At 37.9% G+C, this 24,607-nt stretch overlaps 1 protein-coding gene across 3 annotated transcripts in view; it reads right to left on the reverse strand.

Annotated features, from left to right (window-relative positions):
• UTRN (utrophin) overlaps nucleotides 1–24,607 on the reverse strand; it is a 563,065-nt gene that overhangs the window by 147,484 nt on the left and 390,974 nt on the right. For all 3 annotated transcript variants that reach the window (XM_077776104.1, XM_077776105.1, XM_077776103.1), the window contains one exon: nucleotides 4,556–4,728. In XM_077776104.1, coding sequence (XP_077632230.1) covers nucleotides 4,556–4,728 — 173 coding nt within the window. The remainder of the gene's footprint in view (nucleotides 1–4,555; nucleotides 4,729–24,607) is intronic.

Below are 24,607 nucleotides of genomic sequence, written 5' to 3' on the forward strand. Positions count from 1 at the left end.
GGCAGTCAGCACAGAGCCCGACGCGGGGCTCGAACCCACGAACCGCGAGATCATGACCTAAGTGAAAGTCGGAAGCTTAACCGACTAAGCCACCCAGGCGCCCCATGAAGGCACTTTCTCATTGAGCACACTCGTGACCTCTTCTCTGAATCTTGACTCTCAGTCTCTGTCGAGGTACAGTGAAGAATCTGATTCATCAATCTGGGAAGCAACTGGATGCTAAGCTCAGCCCAAGTTCCCTTGAGAAATGGCCTGCAGACCGAGCTCCTCCCCACTCTTCCACGTAGGGTTTCTCACTTGGTCAGCCATCTTGTCTGGTGACTGCTGGTGATGCTGTCTCATTCTGGGGCTTAGCTAACAGACTACATCCACTGAGCCCTCAATCTAAGCCACCCCCTCCAACCTGACCTCTGTATCAGCAATGATTATGACACTGTTAGTCTCTCTCAGACATACTTTTGTTTCATATTTGTTCAGAATTCAGCCAGGATAGATGGACACCATTTATTAGGGACCTTCTCAGAAATTCCCGATATTAATGACTAAGAAAAAAAATAAAGTAGGGAGAATTTCTATGTCTTTTGAACTAATTAATGCCACATGGAATGGTAATCCATAAAAAAATAATAATAGTTAACAATTATCGAGTGCTTACTGGGTGCCACTGTTTTAGGCACTTTACCTAGGCTAATTAAATGAAATATTCATGATAACCCTACAAGGTTATTATTATCCCTCTCTGGCATATGAGGTAACACATATGGGCTAACTAACCTGCCCACAGTTGCACAGCTGCTAAGTGGCAAAGCCAGTGCTTGAACCGAGGTGGTGTAGTTCCACCACCTAACATTACTCAACACTACCCTGTGTCATTTCTCTCCAAGGTGTGCTTCCTATATGAGGGCCTATTATTGAGTATAATAAACTTCTATATTTTTTAAGAAACTGTTTTATCTTTCTTTCAACTAAGATATAATTAACATATAACAACACTATATTCCTTTCAGGTGTATGACACAATGATTGAATAAAGGTATATATTGCCGAACAATTACCACCGTATGTCTAGTTCACATTCATCGCTACAGATAGCTACAAATTCATATATATTTCCATGAAGAAGTATACAACTTTTGTAAATATCCAAGTAATAATGAACGTGCATATAATTTCTTTTGCCCATTTTTCAAAGTTAAAAATGAAGAATGTATCATTTACTTCCTTAGTGAAGTGTATCTGATCTATATGAAAGCAGACTAGTGACTATAGGTGCAGATACAGTCCCCTAGTTATTATATGTTTACAATGCTGTTATGTGTTATAACACCGTTATAGCAGTGTGGCCTCTCTCCCCCTTCCCTTCACAGCAGAGTTACTTGAGAAAATAAGATTGTGTGGACTAGTTCTGTTTCCGCTTCTCCACATCCCGTCCTGACTCTTTGGTCCTCTTGAAATCGGATTTTCACCTCAACCAAAACTCTTTCCCAGCAGAGTCACCAATGCTCTTCTCAACGTGCCTGCCTCTGCAGCCCTGATCTCCCTCCACTCCCTCAGCTGTCTACACCGCTGACCATGCTTTCCCTTCAAAACCCTTCCCTCGGCCCTTGACAACACTTCTGACTGTCCTCTCCTCAAGGCCACCCACTTCTCAGGTGCCTTTGCTGGCTTTCCCTTTCTTCACCTAACCCTTATATTTAAGGGTTTCCTGGGATTCTTTGCTGTCTCCTAATTTTTCTCCCTCTTGCCAACTCACAATGCTTACCTGCTCCTCTGTCTGGATACTCTCTCACCATTTCTTTATCTGGCCTAAACCTTTCTTCTAAAGAGATGGCAATCCAATGGTGATTTGTTTCTGGATGTCTCACTAGTGCTTCAACAACATGAACCGAGCACCTATTCAGTCTCCCTTCGCTATCCTGGACACCTCTCTCTCTCCATCTTTTTTTTCTGGCCACAAGCCTTCCCCTCCACACCAACAGCAAATTCTAGTCTCAGCCTTCGTCTAAGGCAAAGTCTAAGTCTCCACCTTAACATGGATAGACCTGGAAACACTCTAGGACTCATATCTTATTTATGATTTGCAACGCCTTAAACACAGAAGTTTGTTCTTATTAAATACTTGAAAAGACCTGAAGCTCCAGAGGTGGGTTATGTGGCTAAAAATTCTTTTCATTCATTACCATATTAGTAACACACTAATGTATGACCTATCTTGATGCAGAAGTCCACTGGCAAAAGCTTACTCTGCCATCTTCTAAAAATAACATTATTTATTAGATTTATTTCATATTCCAACAATAGTTTATAAGCTCTTTGTTTCCAGGTTAGAAAAAAAATGTGACTTGATAGGCTTAGGAATAGCATCTATGAAAGGCCAAAGAGTATTTTTGTCTGTAGCTTTCCATTTGGAAATTGGTTTATGATGTAGGCCTTAATTACATTCCTGGTTTTTTTTTTAATTTTTAGGCTCCTTCCTCCCTCCCTCCCTCCTTCCTTCCTTCCTCCCTCCCTCCCTTCCTTCCTTTTGAAGGGAGGAGGGGCAGAAAGAGAAGGGGAGAGAGAGAAAGAATCCCAAGTAGGCTCAGTACTGTTAGCACAGAGCCCGACACAGGCTTTGAACTCACAATTCATGAGATCATGACCTGAGCTAAAACCAAGAGTAGGATGCTTAACTAACTGAACCACCCAGGCACCCCTTAAATGCTCTTTCCTAAGGAACCCACCCTCTGAACTCCCAAAATTTCAGCACCACGCGGACAATCTTCACCAGGACCAGCCCTGTGGCTTTTCACTTGTTAGAACAGATGTTGGTTTTTCTAGAACCTCGGTAAATGTTTTACAACTGAGTTAATATTTTAAATCAGTTTTAAAATTTTTGTTTATGGGGAACAGGAAATTGCAACCCAGTAGGATCTGGCCAGTTGAAAACTCAATCTTAAATAAGCATTAAGTATATTCTGTCACTGTACAATATTCCCAAATTTGCCTCTCTTATTGACAAAAGTAGTTGGCTGATGCTAACATAATCTCGGAGAGGATCTTTAGACACAGGCTTCCATGGTCATGCTACACTATCTCCTTAAAGAAGGAGTAAAAAGGTAAAAAAAAAAAAAAAAAGCAAAAAGGGTAAAAAGAAGTGTGAATGTCCCTCTATGAGACCCAGAAGAATAAAAACCTTTCCGTATATCTCCTAGAAAAAAAAGTTTTTAAAGCTTATTCACAACAAATCATCACTGAAGATTTCTATTCTCTATGAACTCATTCTATGAAATCCAGAAACCAGATGAAGCAGATCCACTGAGCCCCTTTATATAAGGAAAAATCAAGTAGTTGCTACATTAGATGGGTTTACCCAGGTTAAGGAGCTATCAGAACATCCCATTCCAGCTTCACAGTGATCATGTGGAATAAATCTTTATATTTTGATTTGTAAATGAGAAAACTAAAGCTCAGAGAAACAGAGTGACTTGTCCAAGATCAATAAGTAAATTGCAAAGTCAGCGAGTCAAACTTAAGATCATTTTGTTTAAGGATGTATATTTTTTGATACATCATACAGTTTCTGAACATAAAAAAACCTGACCCAAATGCAAATTTTAGGTCTTTCTACCAAAATTCCTCATTTGGATCTTTGCTCAATAGTATATTCTCAGTCAGTTACCTCTAAACTCATATCCAGTTGGGTACTATTACCATCCATTAAATGTAATTCCAGACTCCCAATAGCATTAATAATTGCCATACTACATATTTTTTCAGGGTCCTTTGCTTGTTGGCATCCTGGTCTTCAAATTCACCCTTATTTTACTCTCTCCAAATGCGGACATGAATCATCAGCTTTCCACTTCAGTGTCCATGAGCTATATTTAATTTCTATAAATACATTTTCTAATTGGACATAAAACTAGCATAATGAAGCAAAACATTCACTGCCAAGACTCATAAAGATCTGGATTCAAATCCTGGCTTGGAACTTGTTAGCTCAAAATCTTGTCAACTTCCATATATTCATTAAGCCTCTGTTTCTTCATGTAAGAAAGAATTTTACTATTCACCTACCAGGATATTTTGAGTACTTAACAATGTTTATAAAGATGTTAACATAGTACCTAGTCAAGGTAAACACTCAATAACAAGCAAGTATTGATAATATTATTCTTACTATTATTCTTAGTATTATTAGATCTAAAATATGATATGCAAATTTGTGAATAGTTAAGAACAGCTGGCAGAGAGACCTGGATATAAATGCAGCTAAAACTGTAACTTAAAAAAAAAAAAAAAGTTTTTGCATTTACATCTTTATTTTCTATTTTTTTCAAGATTTTATTTTTAGGTAATCTCTACCCTTAATGTGGGGCTTGAATTTACAACCCCGAGATCAAGCATCTCATGTTCTATCGACTGGGCCAGCCAGGTGCCCCAGCATTTAGATCTTAAACTACTTCTGAGAAAGCAGCATGGTGGTGAGGCTTCCTATTCACTTTCTGACAGACAAAAATCATAAAAATCTCCCTCCCCCATCATTTTTTATTTTGATATTGACTATTCTGACCTGATGCTGGCAGATTTTGCTTTCAAGTCGTTCCATCTTTGATTCATATCATCCAGTCGATGTTGAAGCATAGTCGCCTCTTCAGAATTTCCCAAAGCTTTTACCATCTTCTGTCTGTTTCCATCAATGCTTTTAAATATGTCATTATGTGCATCAATTTCTGCCTGGATGTCCTGAAGAAAAAAGAGCAAAGAGATAATGCAAATGTTAGGGATTAGTGTCAACAGAACCTTAGGGTTGCTATACAGAATTTTATTTTTTTATATTCCACAGATGAATTTTTTAAAGCAAAACAATTAAATTCACTTTGAATGAAAACAAATTCAAGTATTTCCACCATTCTTACGTTGAAAATAATAGCCTTTAAATCTTCAATATATCGATCTCCCTAGTTCTTAAAAACAGAATGTATTATAATCTAAATTTCATGTACCAGTTGCTTAGATGTTGGTATTTCAGATTCATGACAAATTTTGAAATTTTATACAATTATTATTGCCAAATCGTTGAACTCCGCTTAATGCCCAGATTCTTTCTCCCCTTTATACACACAGGCCTCAAAATAGGACCTTTTAGACATACTACATAATTTTACCTGTTTTTACTCACACTTAGACAAACTTAACAGTTTGTCCTTCCAATTTAATAGTTTATTTCTAAAATTCTAAAAGAATATTTTCATAAAAATGGTTATCCTCATTAAGAAATAAAGCTAATGACAAAATAATATTTCTCCTGTTACATAGAAAATTATTTTTTCTAAATTTCAGTATAAGGTAAAATAAAAATGACTATAAATTAATAATAAAAATGGGTTCAGACTTAGAAAAAGCATTTTGGGAATCTGTATCAAAAGTCTTAAAATTGTTGAAATTACCTATCCTAGGAAGATTTATATATAAACACATTTATTACATTAATTGTGTTTAAAGTCAAATAGTACATTTGACTATAACAATACATTAATGGTATATAATGAGCTTAAACAAGCAGGATAGGAAACTATGTATTATGATGTTAATTTTAAAAGTAGGTGTTTAAATCAGCATATGCTTTTGCATATCATTGTACACATTAAAACACTAAGAAATATCAAAATAGTATATTTCTTTGTACAAGAAAATTAGAGTTTCTATTTTTTTTTTTTACAAAAAACAGGGTTTCTTTTTGTAATTAGATAAATATGATAAATTTAAAATTTAAAATACACAGTGTAAGATGACCTGGGTGGCACAGTTAAGTGTCCAACTCTTCATTTCAGCACAGGTCATGATCTCATAGTTTGTGGGATACAGCTCCACAACAGGCCCTGTACTGACAGTGCAGAGCCTGCTTGGGATTCTCTCTCCCTACTCTCCCTACCCCTCCCTCCACTCACACATGCATACAACCCCCTTCATCTCAAAATAAATAAATAAACATTAAAAAAATAAATACACAAGATCTTTATCAACTTTTAATACTCTCCACTATAAAACTGTCAACACAACTATCTGTATTAATTTGGCAATCATCTTTTCTTCCTGAATAAAATGAAAGCGAGCTAGTTGTACCTAACTCTAGTATGACAGCCACTACCATCCAACAAAGGAGTGTGGACTTAAAAACAGAAAAACAAGCACCTTTAGGGCCATGAAGGTGTGCAGTGAGTCTCCACGACATTAGCTGATAATGAATACTAAGGCAACTTACTACAGAAATTAAAAAATTATTTCAGGTCATGAATCTGAATTAGTAAAAGGAGAATAAATTCTTAAATACCATAGTTTTATTATCTTTCTCATTTTCAGTTTTCCTTTAGAAGCCTCACTCTTCTTAAGATTTCCAATTCCAAATGAGTATGATTAAAAATTAACTAGAAATTCTTTGAATACTCAGAATGCTTTCATTAATTTAGAAATCACTCCCAATTAGCAAATCCATCAAGAACCAATGCTTAGAGATCAGGATCTAAAAGATTGTTTTTTAAACATCTACAGACTAGACTAATGGGAAGTATACATGGAAAGGCCTTTAGTACCTCACTACTCTAATGAGCATGGTAGGAAGTTATCACTTCTATGTAAAGAGCAGAAATGGTGTATTATAATTTCTGAGATTTGTGATGTCTAATATAACACTAATAAGGTCAGATATGAGGAGGAGGAGAGATGAACACAGACTCTGATGGACAACTTCTGCAAAATGTATGGTCCAAATTTGTCAGACTGTTGGTCTCTGGGGTATCTTACCCTAGTGACAAAGCCAAATCAGGTCCATCTGCAAAGTGTGTGGTTACTTTGGTAACCACCCAGAACTGGTGTTCACCACCAAACAAAAACACTGAGATTGTTGACTTCTGTGCATTTCACCAGCATCTCTATTGTGCAGAGCAGACACCAACAGGAGACCAGGGGACGCAGCCTGATACAGAGTCAAGGTACTCAAGTTGGACAACATCATGCACGTAAAATGGCAATCTCATTATAATTTCAGTTTGGGATGCTTCAAATAGAAATTCTCAGTGAAAAAGAAAGAGGTTCAGTTCTGTTGAAAGGTTCTTTGATGTCAACTTCTGAACCTAGTCCTTATTCTTTAGAACATAACTGCTTTATGTTTGTGTCCTGTAATGCATTTTAAGACATCTAAAGAGATAGATTAAAAGATCAATAATTTTAAGCTCATGCTGTATGTATGCGTGATCACCATCTTTCTCAAGAAGCCCAACAACACAGTGAGCAAGGGATCTCTTTGCTCTCTATTGCCAGTGAACCTGGACTCAAATTTCCTGGATAGGTTCCTAAACACTACTGTCAATGAACTATACCTAAAATCACCAGGGAAGTTCAAACCACTACTTCCTAAAGTCGCCTGACAGATTTGCTTCCTTTCATAGTCATGAGAAGTAGAAAGATAGAAGTGCATTAAGATCCATATACACTTTTTTTTTTAAGTTTCACAAAAGTATTCTACAATATCAGTAAATCTGGATACCAAGAACACAAAGCAACTTTGGCTCCTGAGAGCCAATCAGGGGATGCCTTTTCCAACCCAGCCATGAAGACAGATGGTGTAGAAGCGAACTCCATCACCGGCCAACCACTGCAGGTATTTCTATCAAGTTTTGGTTAAGAGCACTACCAGTCATCATATATTCATGCTGGAATGCAACTTTCAGTATGTGAAAAACCCTCCCACTCCTAAACCTCCACAAAAGTCAGGAAGAAAATCAACAATCAGAAAGCAATCAAAGACAATCAGCATACATTATTTTGTTTTACGGACATTGGGTGGCATATTTATTTGGCCAAATAATTAAAAGCTCCTAAAATCATAAAAATCATCTTCCTGTTGCTTCTGTATTCTTCACAGTCTGTTATACAGAATAACCTAACCTAAAACAGAGATAGATAGGTGATAGACAAATGTATAATTGCATGAATGAAAGCATTAAGTTCACCTTAATTGACTGGCATATTAGCCACTATAATGCCAAGGAAAAGCAGACCATTAAAAACTTGGAAGGGAGTTCAGTAATCATTTTCTTTAATCTCTTCATGTAAAACATTTAACATGAGAACTAAAATTATTTAGAAGCTTATACTGCAAAGCCCTGCCTATTCTTTTACTGGAAATTTAGAATTACCTGCAGTTAATGAATCATGTTTCTTCATAGGTGATTGTGCAATGATGCACTGGTTTTAAAATCAAGATGCCAGCATGGGAGGTTGTTAGATCATGACCCTGATGTAGCACCAAATGCTAAAATAAGTTGAAATTCCAGGAAGGAGGTTTTACTCATACCACATAGCTGGGGGACTTGCCCTACTCATGCTTACCTCTGTCACCTACAAGCCATTCTGAACATTAAGCAGCACAAAATAGTTATTGATAATTATTTATGGGAAGGTTATCCATGTAGAAGCACCAAGCAATGCTCTTCCAAGCATTTAACATAAGCCGGTCGTGTGCACAGAGATGCCAAAAGCAAAGTATTCAAGCAGTTGAACTCACATTTAAAAATAAGACAGAAGGGATCTTTAAGGATTCATTTGAAACATGCCTTCTAACAATGTAAGAATAATGTAGAAGGTTGGGAAACCAGGGGTTAGAATAAGATGACAACATAGGAAAACATCATCAAAAGCATAAGATGCACGCTGTGAGACCAGCCTTCCAGAAGATGACAACAAAGCTCACAGAGATTTCACCAATTAGTCTCTTGTACACAACACCCACCACCCAGCTCAAACTTAGCTTCCTAAATAAAGGAAAATATTTATTTAGTTGCTTGCCAATTTATCTTTATGCCAAATTTTCCCTTGATTGGACATTTCTCTAATTATCTAACCCATAGAGATATTCTAGGCCAACACTTATAAATGTATGTCACATACATTTTACTTCTTTATAATGTTCTATAATCAAGTAGCAACTATAACCATGTAAGCAAAAAAGTGTCTTTAGATTTTAATAAATAGAACTGCTTGAGCCCTCTGATAGGAAACAGAGATTAAGAATATGGTGCCCCGAGAAAGTCTTCAATCACTGAATTGGTGCTAGAATAGATTCATCCTCTGCAGACGTTGTTGACATAATTTTGGTTTATTTTTGCATGGCATATTTACCTAACCTTACATGGCCACAGCAATGTTTTCCCTAAAGGAGTCCTGACCCCTTTCCTGAAGGTGAAGAAGTGAGGTCAGCAACGATTTCCCTACCATATCCCAAGTCTCAGGCTAAATCAACAAAGTTAAGCATCAGGGGAAAAGCAATCCACGGTTCCTTTCAAAAACAAGACTGGAATTCGGAGACAGTGTGGGATTGATTAACAGGAGCTCAGTGGGATTGTTGTTGCCAGAACTTTAGGATTTGAAATTGAGGAACCATAACTTTTTTTTTTTAACAAGTTGGATATTACCAAAAAATAATATTAACAACCAAACAAATATCATCAAATATCACATAATGGGTAAATACGCTTTGAGGCTTTTGTGAAGTCTATGGGATAGTAGGTAATTGAGATTAATTATTCAACTAATTATTAATGATAAATTTCAATAAATTATTCAATGAATTATTTATAAGCTGCACTTGCTTTCAACAACTAATCTCATATATTTTAATCACTCTGTTAATAATTATGGAATCCAATTGACAGACAATAGAAAGTAGTAATACCTGGTCTATAGCAGCATTTATAAAGTAAGAAATCAATGCCGGTAATGTTCTTATCCCATTACCTATGATTATAAATATGTTAGACAACAGAGTAGGAGAAAAGCTGAATAACTTAATGGAAAAAGCCCACAATTAACTGTCCTGCTGAGATAATTTGAACAAGCCACTTGCAATGATAAAGAATCAGTAAACAATCTACATTTTAAATTCAAACACCGCAAACACTGCTATTAATCAAAATACCTTTCATAACCAAAAAGTGTTCCAAATCCTTGAATCTATACCAGGTTGTTACTGAAACATATGAAAGTCATGGTGAATTACAATACAATGACCTCCCTCCTGGAGTATGCAGGTTTGGTTGACAATATTATCATAAGCTTCTTAGGAGCAGTTATGAAATGTTTCATGTGGCCAAATTACTGCCCCACCTTAATTCCCCAAGTCAGATGGTATAAACAAGATTGAATGGGTTGTAAAACCCAAAGATTATTGCATGTTTATGTTTCAAACCATAATCCCGGAGCACCCAAGCCCTCACCTCCTGATTTGCGTAGGGCCCAGAAACCTCTCAAATTCTTCCCCCAATACACATTTCTTTATATTAACTTCAAACCCATCTTTTTAAGTCCCAGTTTAAAGGTAACTTCTCCAGAAAAGACTTCTCTGCCCCTAGATTAGATTAGGCCTGTTACTCTCATAGCTCCCTCTCCATTTGCTGAATCACACACTTGCAGTGAAAACTTTCCGTGTTTAAGATTTAATTATCTTCCCACTAGGCAGTAAGCTCAATGAGAGCATGTCTAACCTATTTTCTACTCTATCCCTGAACTCAGCCCAGTGCCTCTTCATAACTCTTTAATAACTGTTGAACAAATGAACAGACCTTAAAAAGTAGAAGTCTACCGTGTCTCCAAGAACACATTTGTTTTACAATTAAATATTGTTGGGGCACCTGGATGCCTCAGTTGGTAAGTGCCTGACATCAGCCCAGGACATGATCTTAGAGTTCATGAGTTCAAGCCCCATGCTGGGCTCTGTGCTAACAGTGCCGACCGAGTCTGCTTGGGATTCTTTCTCCCTCTCTCTCGATCCCTCCTCTGCTTGCACTTTGTCTCTCTCTCTCTGTCTCTCTCTCAAAAATAAACATTTAAAAAAATAAAATTAAACATTGTAAACTGAACTCTAAGATACAGCTTCAAATAATAATTTTTAATAGTTTCTTGTCAAGTTGGTTTCCATATAACACCCAGTGCTCATCCCCACAAGTGCCCTCCTCCATGCCCATCACCCCCCTTCCCCTCCCCTCCACCGCATCTGCCCTCAGTTTGTTTTCAGCATTCAAGAGTCTCTCATGATTTGCGTCCCTCCCTCTCCCTCACTATTTTTCCCCTTCTTCTCACCCATGGTCAAATCATAATTTTTAAAAGTAGTCATCCTGAAGGAGGTAAATACTATAAAGGAAATTTATCATTGACTGGTTTCTCTCAGTCACTATGGGAAGCCACCTTCCCCAAAGGATTCTCCAAGAGAATCTTACTGCTCAGACGTACACACATGTACACAACCCAATCAGAAAACCATTCATCCAGCAGAACTGCATAAATTAATAAAAGACAACAGTCACTCAAAATGTCACTGAGCCACAACGGTCCATTACTCTACCCTCCGTGACTACTAAGACAGAACTAGCGGTACACAATGCAAATGGCTCTAACATGACAGAATATTAGCTGCTGAAGCCATCAGATACTTTCATTACGAAGTGCTTTCAAGGAGAAGATTAATTCACTAAAATCAAGGTGGCACTAAAGCGAACTCATAGGTAGGATTTCAGAGAGGTGCTTTGGTGGGCCAGCTTCCTGTGTCAAGTCAACTGTGAGTCTGACCTCTGAGTAGTCACGCGGGGCACCGGGGCACAGCGCTCACCCTGCGTCACTTGGTTAGGTGGCAGGGTCCTGCTTGTTGGCAGGGACACCCTGATGCAAGACCATCCTCCCTTAGAAAGACAGTCCAGTCTCAACCTCCTCTGAAGGACCACCATGGGGTAGGCGTAATTTCTGTCAGCTGGGATCTCCCGATCCTGGGTGAGCTGTCACCTTGAGGGAACAGTAGAGAATATCTCCTGCCTTAGGATTCTTAGGGATGCTTGGCATGGTCTTTTCTGGTTCTAGAAGATGAGGAAGGAGCACCAAGTGTAATCTGCCTGTCCTGCCTCTGCTAGAAAACCAAACCAGGCATCACCCATTTTGGGACCAGAAAACCAAATTACAGAACTCAATCATGTGTCAAACATTCACATATGAACGGATACACAATATAAATCACAAAGCCACTGGGGCGCCTGGGTGGCTTAGTCGGTTAAGCGTCCGACTTTCGCTTAGGTCATGATCTCGCGGTTCGTGGGTTCAAGCCCCGCGTCGGGCTCTGTGCTGACTGCCAGCTCAGAGCCTGGAGCCTGTTTCAGTCTGTGACTCCCTCTCTCTCTGACCCTCCCCTGCTCACGCTGTGTCTCTCTCTCTCTCCTAGAAATAAATAAAATAAAATAAAATAAAAACATTTAAAAAAAATAAATCACAAAGCCACTGAATTTCTCTAAAATTCAGAAACACCAAACAGAATACTCCCTTTTCCGTTTCACAAACCAACTGCTGCCTTGAAGTTATGGGGAAGGTCTGCAGTCATTTGGAAATTTCAATTATCTGATCAGTCTACAAGTTTTCAGATTAACCGTCATTGGAAGACNCTGAAATGGCTTCAAGAGCATAGCAAAATTACCTTTTTCCTATGATAACCTAAACCTCAGACAGAAGCATTTCAACTACTGACATGAGAAGTGTTACCATCACTAAGGTAACTTCTCTCAAGAAGCAGATCACTAATACTGAGGGGAAAAAAGACTAGGGGAATGGAGAGTAAAAGAACTATAGAAAGACTGTTACTCAGTTTCTGGAGATATCGTGCGGCTTTTGCATTACAGCAGAAGGCCTTGGTCGTTCCCTAAAAATGGTATTATTGCTTTCCGAGCTGGGGGAAGGTAGGTAGTTATATTTGAGAGGTGTGAGGTAGTGGTACCTTTCCAAAACACCAAGTTTTCCTGGCAATGAACCAACATAGCCTAGGCTATATGAGGCAGCTTTTGTGAAAATACACAAAGGATTTTTTTAAATACTTGACTTGGAGAAAAATATATTCATGTATGGCAACTTCCTACAAAAGAAATATGGCAAAGAGATTAACTCCCACATAGATTTTTATAAAAGCTTTTAACACAAAAATAAACATATGCAGAGAGCTTCAGATTGTGAATGGTGGCAGGATGGTTTCCTTCAATTTGCCTTTGTCTCAAAAAAAAACCCAAGCCTTTGATAGGAAAAAGCCAGTAGAGTTCTTTTACTGTCGACTCAACTGCTAAAATAAGAATAAGAAATAGGCAAATAGTAAGGTTTGGGAGTTAAAAGAGAAAATATACTAAAATGACCAGAACTTGTAACCTTGCCAATAAAAGAGCCAGAAGGCTCAGGCAGGTTACTAACCCCTGGTATCTGACCTAGGCTTTTTAAGACTAATAGCAGCAATTACAATACAAAAGTCCAGCTATTGCCCACAATTACTGCCTCACAGGGGGGTCTAAGTAATGAATTATTCATGCAACATATGCCCTATACCTTTTTAGGAAAAAACAGACAAATCTATACAAACCAGGCTAACAGATCTCTTTATGGTCATAAAGTTTGTCACCTGCTGTTACCAGCTGCCATAAAAAAGATATTTTCTCCCTCTTCTGCCCCTTTTAAATGGTGAGCAAGTTGACTGGGAACCATCCTTACTCTCAGGAATTTAGGTGCTTAACATATTAAAGCAAGAGGTCAAAGTGCGTTCTGTGTTACAATCTTTAGTGCTACAGTCGGGGTGCAGGCGAGAGGGGCCAGGGGGAGCATCCAACCAGGAGAAGCTGAATTCTTCTTTCTCCACACTCTTCCCACCACACTGTTTCTATCACCAGGAGGGAAGCAATGACTGCAATTGTTTTGGAAAAGCTTCTAAATTTTTCAAATGACATGGTTTTATGCCTTTTTCCTCTGGCAATTGTAGTTTTGTAAGAAAAAGCCCATTATTCCTTTAATGATTCAATACAGGCTTGCTTATATTTGTAATTGCAAGGAGCCGTAGGATACTCATGGTGAAAGCCACTGAGCACATCTTTAACAACTGTTAAATAATTGACTTAAGCACATAGTGAAATTACTTCGCTTCTTTCTTTTTCTTTAAAGACTGGAAGTTGAAAGAAGATAAGTGCTTGGCATCCAAAGGCTAAGGAAGGGAAGGAGCCCATGAGCAGCACGTTGAGGTTTTCTGTTTTGTTTAAGTATAAATGTAAGGTAGCTTTGGCAGGCTGGGCTCAATCCCAGAGTGTGCCAAGAACTTTCCTATGGAAAAAAGAACTGAGTGCAAAATTAATGATCCAAGCGTGAAAGCCCCACAGTGCATGCAAGAGCTCCCCATATAAAACAGACATTCGGAAATAAAAAAGAAGTTTTAAGATCGGATGGGCCCTTGTCATGGGGAGGCATCTTCTCCCAACTCTCAGAATGGAATCTTCAGAAAACAGGCTGGGAAAGGCAGTGCTCGCCAACTGCAAGGAGAGAGACCTGAGGGGTATGGAAAACAGAACCCATGCCTGATGAAGTCAGACTCTGGCATGAAAACCTGGTGTTGTTGCTGTTTTTTTTTTTTTCTTTCCAAAATAACTTTCAATTAAATTACCAGTCGACTTGAGTACAAAGGACCTCTTCTGATGTGGAATTCTAAAACTGACAGGCATCGTGAGAAGCTCTCCTGACCAAAGGAAAGAATCGCTCGTTTGCTCTTTAGTTGGAAAAACGTGTAAAGAGGATATATCAAATCAATATGCCTTAGAAATTATACTAAATAATCAAAGAGTCAATAGAATATCTGTCATCTAAATGCAGAGTTTAAGGAAAAAAAAAAACAGACAAGGAAGGGAAAAAAAGGTACATTCATGAAGTCCCCTTTCTGCATACCTTTTCAAATTTTGTCAGCAATTCCCGTAAGCTGAAGTTCAAACCAATCATCGTCCAGTAGCCCTTGAAGCCTACATCTTTCCGGCAAACTTCCTTCAGACAACAGCTTTTAACTTCTAAAATCCGTATCTTTTCTGGCTATACTTTAAAATCCTTTGTAAAATCCTTTACAAGCCTTGCCTTTGAGCTATGGTCCATGAGCAGCAGCAGCCTGCGCTGGGACATTTTAGCCACCCCACCGTGGGTCCGTCTTTTCATGGACTTCGGAGTTCGCAAGGAACAGACCTGCTTCTATAATTTCTGGTAGCTGTGTTCCACGAGGCTGGCATGGTCTCCTTTTTCTCTGGGAAGCCCAGGATTCCCTTCTGCTCACCTCACTAATGACCTGCAGCCCACAACTGTTCTCTCCTGGGCCCCAAGCTTAGAGTTTGGTCTCAATTACACACAGCAAAAAGAAGCTATATCCTGGAAACTTGCATGAGAGAAGGCAAAAAAAAAAAAAAAAAAAAAAAACAAGGTTTTCCTTTGGTTACACAATTACACAAGATATCTGTGAGTGAGGGTTGTCCAGAGAGAAGTTCCATTTGGAGCAGACTCTATTAGGTCACCTACCCCTTGAAAGGAAGAAAAAGCAGAGCTAATCAGTCAAACCTCCAAGAAATCCAAAGCCTCAGAGTGCCCTGTGATACTGAACAATTCATAACACCTGAAGTGTGTTTCATAAATCAGATAATCCACAACTTGACCAAATGAGCTCTGTCCAGATCCCTTTTAGCTTTAAAAAGTTCAGCTAGGGGCGCCTGGGTGGCTTAGTCGGTTAAGCGTCCAACTTTCACTTAGGTCATGACCTCGCGGTTCGTGGGTTCGAGAGCCGTGTCAGGCTCTGTGCTGACTGCCAGCTCAGAGCCTGGAGCCGGTNAGAAAAAAAAAAAAAAAAAAAAAAAAAAAAAAGCCAAGTATTACCAACTTCCTCCATTCAGACTGGTTTCAGAAAGAAAAAGAAAAAAAAAAAATCCTGGGTAAAGAGCCAGTTTTCAAAGAGCATGACTTATGTAGAGTTCAAACAGCAAGGAGTGTACTCTGGTCTGAAGAAACACCCAAACACGGACAGGAGGCCACCGGCTTGCACTCTCCCAGACACCCGCAGCCTGCGTTGCTATGGCAACCACCAAGCTAGTTTCAGTCCATTTCTCTAGGTCAGGCTATGCCTCAGGGATGCTGTCAGTGCAAAGAACTAAGTTGTTTGAAAAGTTGTTCTATCTGTCCGGAGAAAAGTTCCAGCAGCAGATCGAAAGGCCCCCTCTGCAGATTCTGCGGCAGGCGAGGGCAGTGTCAGTGGGCTTCCCGGCTCCCCTCACCGCTCTGACAGCAGTGTGGTAATCCACTTCTCTTTCCAGCAGTTGTTTATTATTTTAATCAGCATCCTCCCTTCCACCACCCCTCACACAGTTTGAAGAGAAGCTCACTCCCACTTCCTGGAGGCCTCCCTTCCCCAAACTGCAGTGCGGTATCTCTCAAGTTGTCTCCGTCCAGAATAGATAGTGGTATCCATATTCCTCTTTGGAGCCCACCCATGAAAATAAAAGGGGGCGGGTGCAGGAAAATGACACAAACCACCAAACGAAAGAAGTGTGATCACCTGTATTATTTCTAAGAAGGTTTTAACAATAAAGTGATGGGGGAAATTCTTTCAGCGGAGCATTTATCTCACTGACACTACTAAAAGTCACTCAGACTCTTTTCATGTGGAGAATTGGCTTATGTCTGAAAATAAAACTGAAGTGAAGCCACCCAAAATGGGAGTAAAACACCAGTTACTTTAAATGTTAAATTTTGATGTCAAATTATTAGTGGTGCTCACAGAAACACTTCTGCAAAGTTTTCAGTGTAATTGCTTTAAAGGAAAAAGTTCAAATCAAATGATACAGTCTCTGCACCAATATTATGGACATTATTCCAAGGCAAAACTGTGATTTTGTTTTTGCATTACTTACCTATTTAGTATACCAGTAAAAGTCTGACAGACACGTCCGATGAAACATATTTCTCTAGCTATGCACAGAACTTCATCATAAATACATAATGCCTTTAAAGGTGACACAATCACACATGGAATGATGTTAATATAACTAAGTTTCCTTTTTGCATCAGGGCACAAAGCAAAGAAAAAAAACCAACCTGAAATTGGACTGTGTTATCTCCTAAAAGAGTATCTGAGTTACTTAAACATAAAAATTGTTAGCACTCAATCATATGGAGAAAGTGATTCCATTAACAACAGAAAAAAAAAAACCTATCGTATTGGGGAACAATATACAATATGGTTATTATTTTTTGGATTTGCAAACCACTTTTCTTTCCATTTCGTTTCCAGCTTATTTTCATATCAGTATTTCAATAGCATATGTTTTACATATGCGGATCTATACAAATTTTAACAAGCTTTTAAAATATTTTCATCATTTATTCATAAAACCAACATGTCTCCAGGGGAAAAATGGCTTTATGAGATTTTTAGCAGAATGCGTTTCACCTGAAGGTGCCCAATTCAGATTTATACACGTATACTATTAATTTCAGAAACAAGTGTAGTAAACTAATGATTATTCAGAAGGTTATAAGTAAAATTAATCTGTACAGTTTGTATCCAAAAAAGCACTGACATCAGCATGAAGACTAATCATTGAAATGAGCAGAGAAACTTACACAGAAACTGACCAGGCTGACCCTGATCTGAGAGGGCTCTGAGGCCACATGCTGAGATCTTTCAGCAGCAACAAATAAACTTTTTACATAAATACAAGACAAAAGGAACCACCAGCACCACCAACCACCAACCAGCAGCAGCACCACCACAAAAAATAAATAAAGAAAGAAGTGAGCGAAAAAGAACAATCTTTCTCAGCTGGGCAAACTTCCAGCTACCACCCAGGGTGCTGGATGATTGTGATCAGAGACACGTGCAAACATGCAATCCCCCATGCACATATCAGAAGAATGAATTAAGTAAAAACTCTGTGGAACAACATAAAATACCATAGTCTTTCTCTCAAGTAGAGTCTTATATTTAAAGGGTTCTTATACCAGAGCAAGAATGTTACTAGTAGAACTCCAAACATCCTCTATCCTTAGACAAGGCTAATCTTTATGAGGGAAAAGAAGCATCATCCTGCATATTAGTAGTTTTCCCAAAAGCATGATAGGTACGTATGTGCGAGAAGAGAGGAAGCCAGGATAAAGAAAGAGGGAAAGGGTAGGTTCCCATCTGGAATTCTAAAGTCGAATTTCCATCCGTCAAGAGTCTCTGTACCAACAACTGGCTTCCCTGATGGTCCTTGCAAATGTCCGACACCCAGTCTCAGAACTGACATCCTCTGCTCAAAAGCTTAAATGAGGCTCCTGAATTATAGTTATAAAATCTCAAAAACTAAGATATTGATGAACTTACCTCTGATAACATTCTCTTTAGGAGAAAAAGGGGGAAAATACTCAGTGGATCCGTATGGAACCACTCGAAAAAATTGTTAATTCTTACCGAATTTTAGTAACAGGGTACTATATTCTCATGTAAACACTGAAAGGCAACTGAAATATTTTTATTAAAGTGTAATTGACATTAAAAATGTAAAGTTTAAAGACAAATTGATCATTTATGTAAAAACCCAAAAATATTCTATAAAATTCAAATAGCTAAAATGTAACATATTATCCAAAAGTACTATTCTCTTTGATAATCGAGTGACACATTAGAAGTGAGACTTGTAAAATTTTAAAGTTAGTTGCTTTTGAAACTGTAAGCACACTTTACTATGTATTTGTTTGAGATCTATAAAAAATACTTTCTCAGCTTAAACTCTGTATACAAAATATCATCTCGGTAAGACACCTTACATCTCCATAGCCACTTCTATTTTTGCCAGCACCTCTTTGATACATTATGTCTTACCATCCTGCAATCATTAAAACAAAAAACAGAGGCTTCCAGTGAAAGCAGTACATCACCAGAGAGACTTAATAAATTGGATAATGAAATTTAGAGTAGTTGACATCTTGCCAGTCTAAACGAGTGTGCAAATTGTGCGCTAATCCTCAAGAGGTGGAAAAAAGCATAACACTGCCAATGCCTGTAACAGTCAACACCGAATATGCTAAGATTCTCCAGCTGAATAAGCCATATCTCAAACATGGACATGCAATTCCATGAGGAAGCAAAGGTTGCAGAACCAGAGAGAAGCACAGGAAAACTCAATAATGGAATCAATAAAATCTAGATCTAAATTACTTAATAAAAACCACATTCCATTGCCAAAGTGAAAAGAGCTACGGATATATGGTTTTGGCAAAAACGTTCAAAGGTTAGGCTAATTCAAAAAGTTCTTATGTTGAAAAACTATATTTCATTTAATTTATTAAAAGATGACTTACTTATTTAGCAATTTCATCAATCTACATTCTTTAGGCTTCAAATATAAGCAAAAAAGGCGGTCTAAATTCTTTGGTGAAAAACAATTTATATCTGAACCATAAAGTAGATCTTAAAGTGCCCTTCCTACTAAACACAGAGTTCAGATTTTTAAAAACTGTAAAGTTATATCAAGTATATTTTCCATGCAAAACCTAACATGTTTCTTTTTACATTGGTCAATATAAAGAACACCAAAAAAAAAAGAAAAAGGAAAAAAAAACGCTTCTTGGGAACCTCCAAAGTGAAGCATATGGAGGTCAATAGGTGATCACAAATAAATCAGTACATCATGGCTTCATTCAAAACGAAGAGCTTCAGGCATGGGTAGAAAATTGTACTTGTTATAAACCCATTTGGACTTAGGGAAAGATCCAGATTATAATGCCTTTGAAAAGAATATACACAATTCTCCTTTTCCTTACCCTTCTAACTCAGGATTTAAAATACTAAAATAAAATAAAATCTCCTAATCATGATCAGAGATTTCACGTCATTGTCTGCTGCTGCTGTCGCTCTATTAAGGAGTCCTCAATGCCTTACAGCTCTCGAGTTAACATCAGCCAGCAACCAACTCTGTCAGCTGGTAGCCATTTAAAGTAATATACAGCCCTAAAGGGCAGAAGGTTCAATCTGAAATGGAGGCCTGAGCCCCCCTGATGAAAGGCGGAACTTTCCTTTTATCCCAGAAAGTTCAGGCAATACGCTTTGTACACAAAGAATTATTTTTAACGTTCATCTCTTCAATCATGTCATCTACTCTGATAATTATAAAGGAGGCAGTTGGGAAATAAAAATTATACTTCATAAGAAGAAGATTCAATACTTTTTTTTAAATGTCCATAACCTACAGCCAGAAGAGTCTACAAGACATTTTAAAAAGGCACAAAGAGCTTTTTCTTTTTAAGTGGGGTGGTTGGGTGGGGTAGAGGTTGAGGAAGAGAAATGGCAGCTGATATGCTTCCGATTTAGCCAACCAGGTGCAGGGGTCAGCCTGCAGCAACCTTCTAAATATTTAATGATTCAGACAGCACTTTATTAGGCGACTAAAAATAATGCCAAGACAAGTTAATGTTTCAAAACCATATCCTTCCTAAAAAATACGCAGCATCAGACAAGAGTAAAACCATCCCAGACAACCACGCCTCCTCATTCAAGATGTCAATTGACAGCACAAGCCTCTGGGACATGCAACTAAATCACACAGGGCTTTGGAGGAAGTTCTTACAGGTTTTCTACAGGCTTTTCTAATTTTCTTCAGCTATCCAGATTTAGAAAATCAAAGCCAAAATTAAAAGGCAAATTTTAATAATAACAATGAACATGGTAAGATAAATCGAAACTGTAGGTACTCTTGACACTCACAAGTAAAAACCTGATACGTTTCCCAGGAGGGCATTGTTCCTATAATGTGGATATATATCGAAGGAACCCAGGGGAAGTCCAGACTGACCCAGTGAGCCCCCTAGGCTTCTGTGTATAACACGAAGCATGAGAAAAGCCTACAGGCCAGTCCATTCAGAGCAGAGTTCCTCCTTTCACTATGGCCCATGTTCCTGCCATCTTCCTGTTTAGCATCCATTTTGGAATTCGCTGCAAAATCACACTACAAACTTTCACTCACTCACTATGATTCACTTGAGTAGTCTCACCAATAACCAGTCGATAGCCACTCCTATCCTTACAAATACGGCTCTTCCAAAAGACACAGACAACCTTCATCCTTTTTGTTGTCCTGAATATCTTTAGTTACATTTATCTTTGATACTTTTACCTCTCTTCCTTCGTGTTTACTCTGAACAATACATTTCTACATTATGTCTTTTTCATTCCCCAAAAGTTTTCAATAAAGTGCTGTATAGACAGTGAGGCCAGAGACAGTGAGCCCAGACGACGTATTATGCGGCTCATAATAAAATCAATAGGCTGATCACATAATGAAGAATTCCTATGTTTGACAGAATTAAGCTAAGCCATTATATTTCCTGGAGATTATTAGAAGCAGCAGAAGTGACTTTTAAAAATCTGCCAAATGGGGGGTGGGGGGTAAGCTAGCAATATTCACCAAACATTAAAATGTATATAACTTTTGAGTCAGAAATTCTCCCCTTAGGAATCTAATTTGCAAGCATGTGTACAGACATATGTACAGGGATGCTCAATAGGTCCTGATAGAGCAAAAAAAGCTGAAAACAATCTAAATGTCCATCAGTAGACAGCTATGCAAATAAATTAGGGCAGACTTCCCACAATGTAATGCTGTGCCATAGTGGAAAACAGGGAGATGGTTTCTATGTGCTGATAAGAAATAATCTCTAATACATATGGATGTATACAGGCTATGTATGTATATGCCAAAAGGAGGGGTTGATACGGCTATGCAAAGGCACAATAATATGAAATACAGATATTTGTGGGCAGATACATATTAAGAAGATAGCAATGACAGTTACTTCTGAGAGAGAAGCTGGAGATTTGAGTATCATCTTTTATAATCTGTGAAACTGTTACCACAAGCACATGATACTTTTTCCACACAAGATTAAATCAATAAATAGATGGGAAATTCCCAACTAAAACACATTTGTCTTTCTGGGTGGATATGTATTATTTTTAATGGTGACATAATTAGATTTGAAGGGAAATGCCACCAGAGACCAATATTTTTGCCTTTGAAAGTTTCAGAAGTTCTGAGGTGCCAGATGGCCTGACATTCTAGCAAATCAGCCCTCAATAGAAATAACCCTTCAACAGCAGTGGGCTGGTCAATGGTAAACTTTTCTAAAAGAGAGACAAAGCCTTTTTGTTCTTGCAAGTTACTCAATAACTTGGAACTCTAGCTTACTTAAATAATAACTTTGTGTCTAAATAGGTGGTATATAATTCAAACGATTCTCTTTCCAAGGAAACTAGTATCTATCTCTATTATCTAATACTTGCTATTCTATGGTATATAATTTTTTGGAATGTTTATAAAGTCAGTTGATATGTACTCATGTAAGAATATCTAGCCTGTTTTGTTCAAGGCAACTGAAGCATCATTTCATCTTTCAAGTTGGGCTAGGTAATCCAGCTGAGGGGACTCAGAGTGAGAGCCAGGGTTTACTACTCGCTAAGGAGATGGTACAATACAATTAGCAATTTTGTTCATGGAGCTAAGATACAGTAGCTAGACAGTACATACTATGAACTCAGCCCAGCTTCTCATGTCTGGAGAAGGTATGTTTGATGGTTTATGAAAGTTACCACCACAGGTGAAAGACACTGTCAGCCATCAGACACTGAGATCAGGCACAATCTTGTTTAGGACTAGATCAAGTTGGGGGGGGGTGGGCATAGTCTCCATCTCTACTTTAAATTTGCCAAACCAAGGAATTTAATGCACAATTTAAATACAGAATTTGATCTGGCAGGTGTTTTAACTTTAAAATAAAGGTATAGGATGATTATAATAATGTTGGTAATGTGCAAAAACCAAGTATACATTCACAAGTTTCAAATCTACCATTAATTAGTAGATTCAAAACACGAGTTATTAAAGATGTTATGAAGACTACATAACACTAGAAAATATCTTGTTGCTACAAGCTATTTTTAGTGATTTTAATATTCTTTGATTCATCTCACCCAATATCTATGCCCACTCCCAGAGACATTGGCTGCTCCCTTTTATCTGTGGCATAGATTTTTTTTAATTTTAGAGAGTGTGTATGAAAAGCAGAGGGGCAGAGGGAGAGAGAGAATCTCAGGCTGGCTCCATGCTCAGTGTGGAGCCAGATGTGCGGCTCAATTCCATGACGCTAGCATCACGACCTGAGCTGAAATCAAGAGTTAGATGCTCAAATGACTGAGCCACCTGGTGCCCTTAGCTGTGGCATATTTTTTTAAATGCCTCTTAACTACCTTTCAGTCAACACTATATACTTTTACAGAAATGATTATGGCTCAAAATGACAAGAACTTATATCATTAGAACATAACTTTCTCATTAGAAATTATGAATCAGATCATACTACTATTTTAATAGTCTGAAAAGCAATATAGAACCATTTTAATAATATGAGAAAGTAATAATGTTGCACATGAACTAGATTACTTATTTATATTATTACATCTCAGCCCTAATATATCTTTCATGTGATAAATAAGAAACAATAACACTCTTAGTGTTAAGAGACCTGGGTTGTGATTTGATCCATAACACTTATCTAACTGCTTGACCCAGAAAAAGACACTTGAACCCTTATCTGGACTTTGATTTTTCTTTGTAAAATGATCTTCTGGCACTTCAGCAAACACTCAAATACTCTTATCAAGAAAGTTATTCACTAGTACTATATAGTTGGCTGGTCATTAGTTTCAACAAAAATTCATTGATAGCTGGATAATTTTAACTATAGTACAATTGAGACTAATACAGTCTATGTATTACCAGGAATATTTTCATATATTCCCCTCAAATTAATAAAAATTCTGAAAAATATATTACAACAGATTATTTTGAGAAGTGTATGCATGCTCTCTCAGTATTCCTGTATATATTTCACCAAAATGTTCATAACTTAAGTGTTAGGGCACCTGAGTAGTTCAGTCAGTTGAGCATCAAAGTTAATTTTGGCTTGGGTCATGATTCCAGGGTTGTGGGATTGAGCCCCATGTCAGAATCCATGCTCAGTATGGAGCCTGCTTGGGATTCTCTCTCTCTCACTTCTCTCTCTCTCTCTTTGTCTCTCTCTCTTTCTCTCTCCCCTTCTGTCCTTCTCCCCCACTCATAATCTCTCTAAAGTAAAAAAAAAAAAAAAATGTAATTTAAGTGTTAACATTGGCTATTATTAGCAACAAAGTTATAAATACAAATATATACATAAATTATAAAATAATTCAACAGTGATCATTAATTATTAAAAAGCAATATTAAGTTGGGGCGCCTGGGTGGCTTAGTCGGTTAAGCGTCCGACTTTCGCTTAGGTCATGATCTCGCGGTTCGTGGGTTCGAGCCCCGCATCGGGCTCTGTGCTGACTGCCAGCTCAGAGCCTGGAGCCTGTATCAGTCTGTGACTCCCTCTCTCTCTGACCCTCCCCTGCTCGCGCTGTCTCTCTCTCTCTCTCTCCTAGAAATAAATAAAAATATTTTTTAAAAAAAGCAATATTAAGTAATAAAATATCCATCACATCAGTGAAATGTCTCCTAAATAGCAATACTCTTTCCATTTTGTTCACTGATGTATCCCCAGATGTATCCCTATGTCTATGACACAGTAGACAATCAAAAAGTAGTTGTTGGATTACTGAATCAATGCCTTTTGATCCACATAAACTCATAAAATGTTGAAACTTCACACAACTTGGAATCACCAATATACTTCAGATACAACTATTTAAATA

Source organism: Crocuta crocuta, unplaced genomic scaffold, assembly GCF_008692635.1.
Source record: "Crocuta crocuta isolate KB4526 unplaced genomic scaffold, BGI_CrCroc_1.0 scaffold25, whole genome shotgun sequence".
NCBI lineage: Eukaryota > Metazoa > Chordata > Mammalia > Carnivora > Hyaenidae > Crocuta > Crocuta crocuta.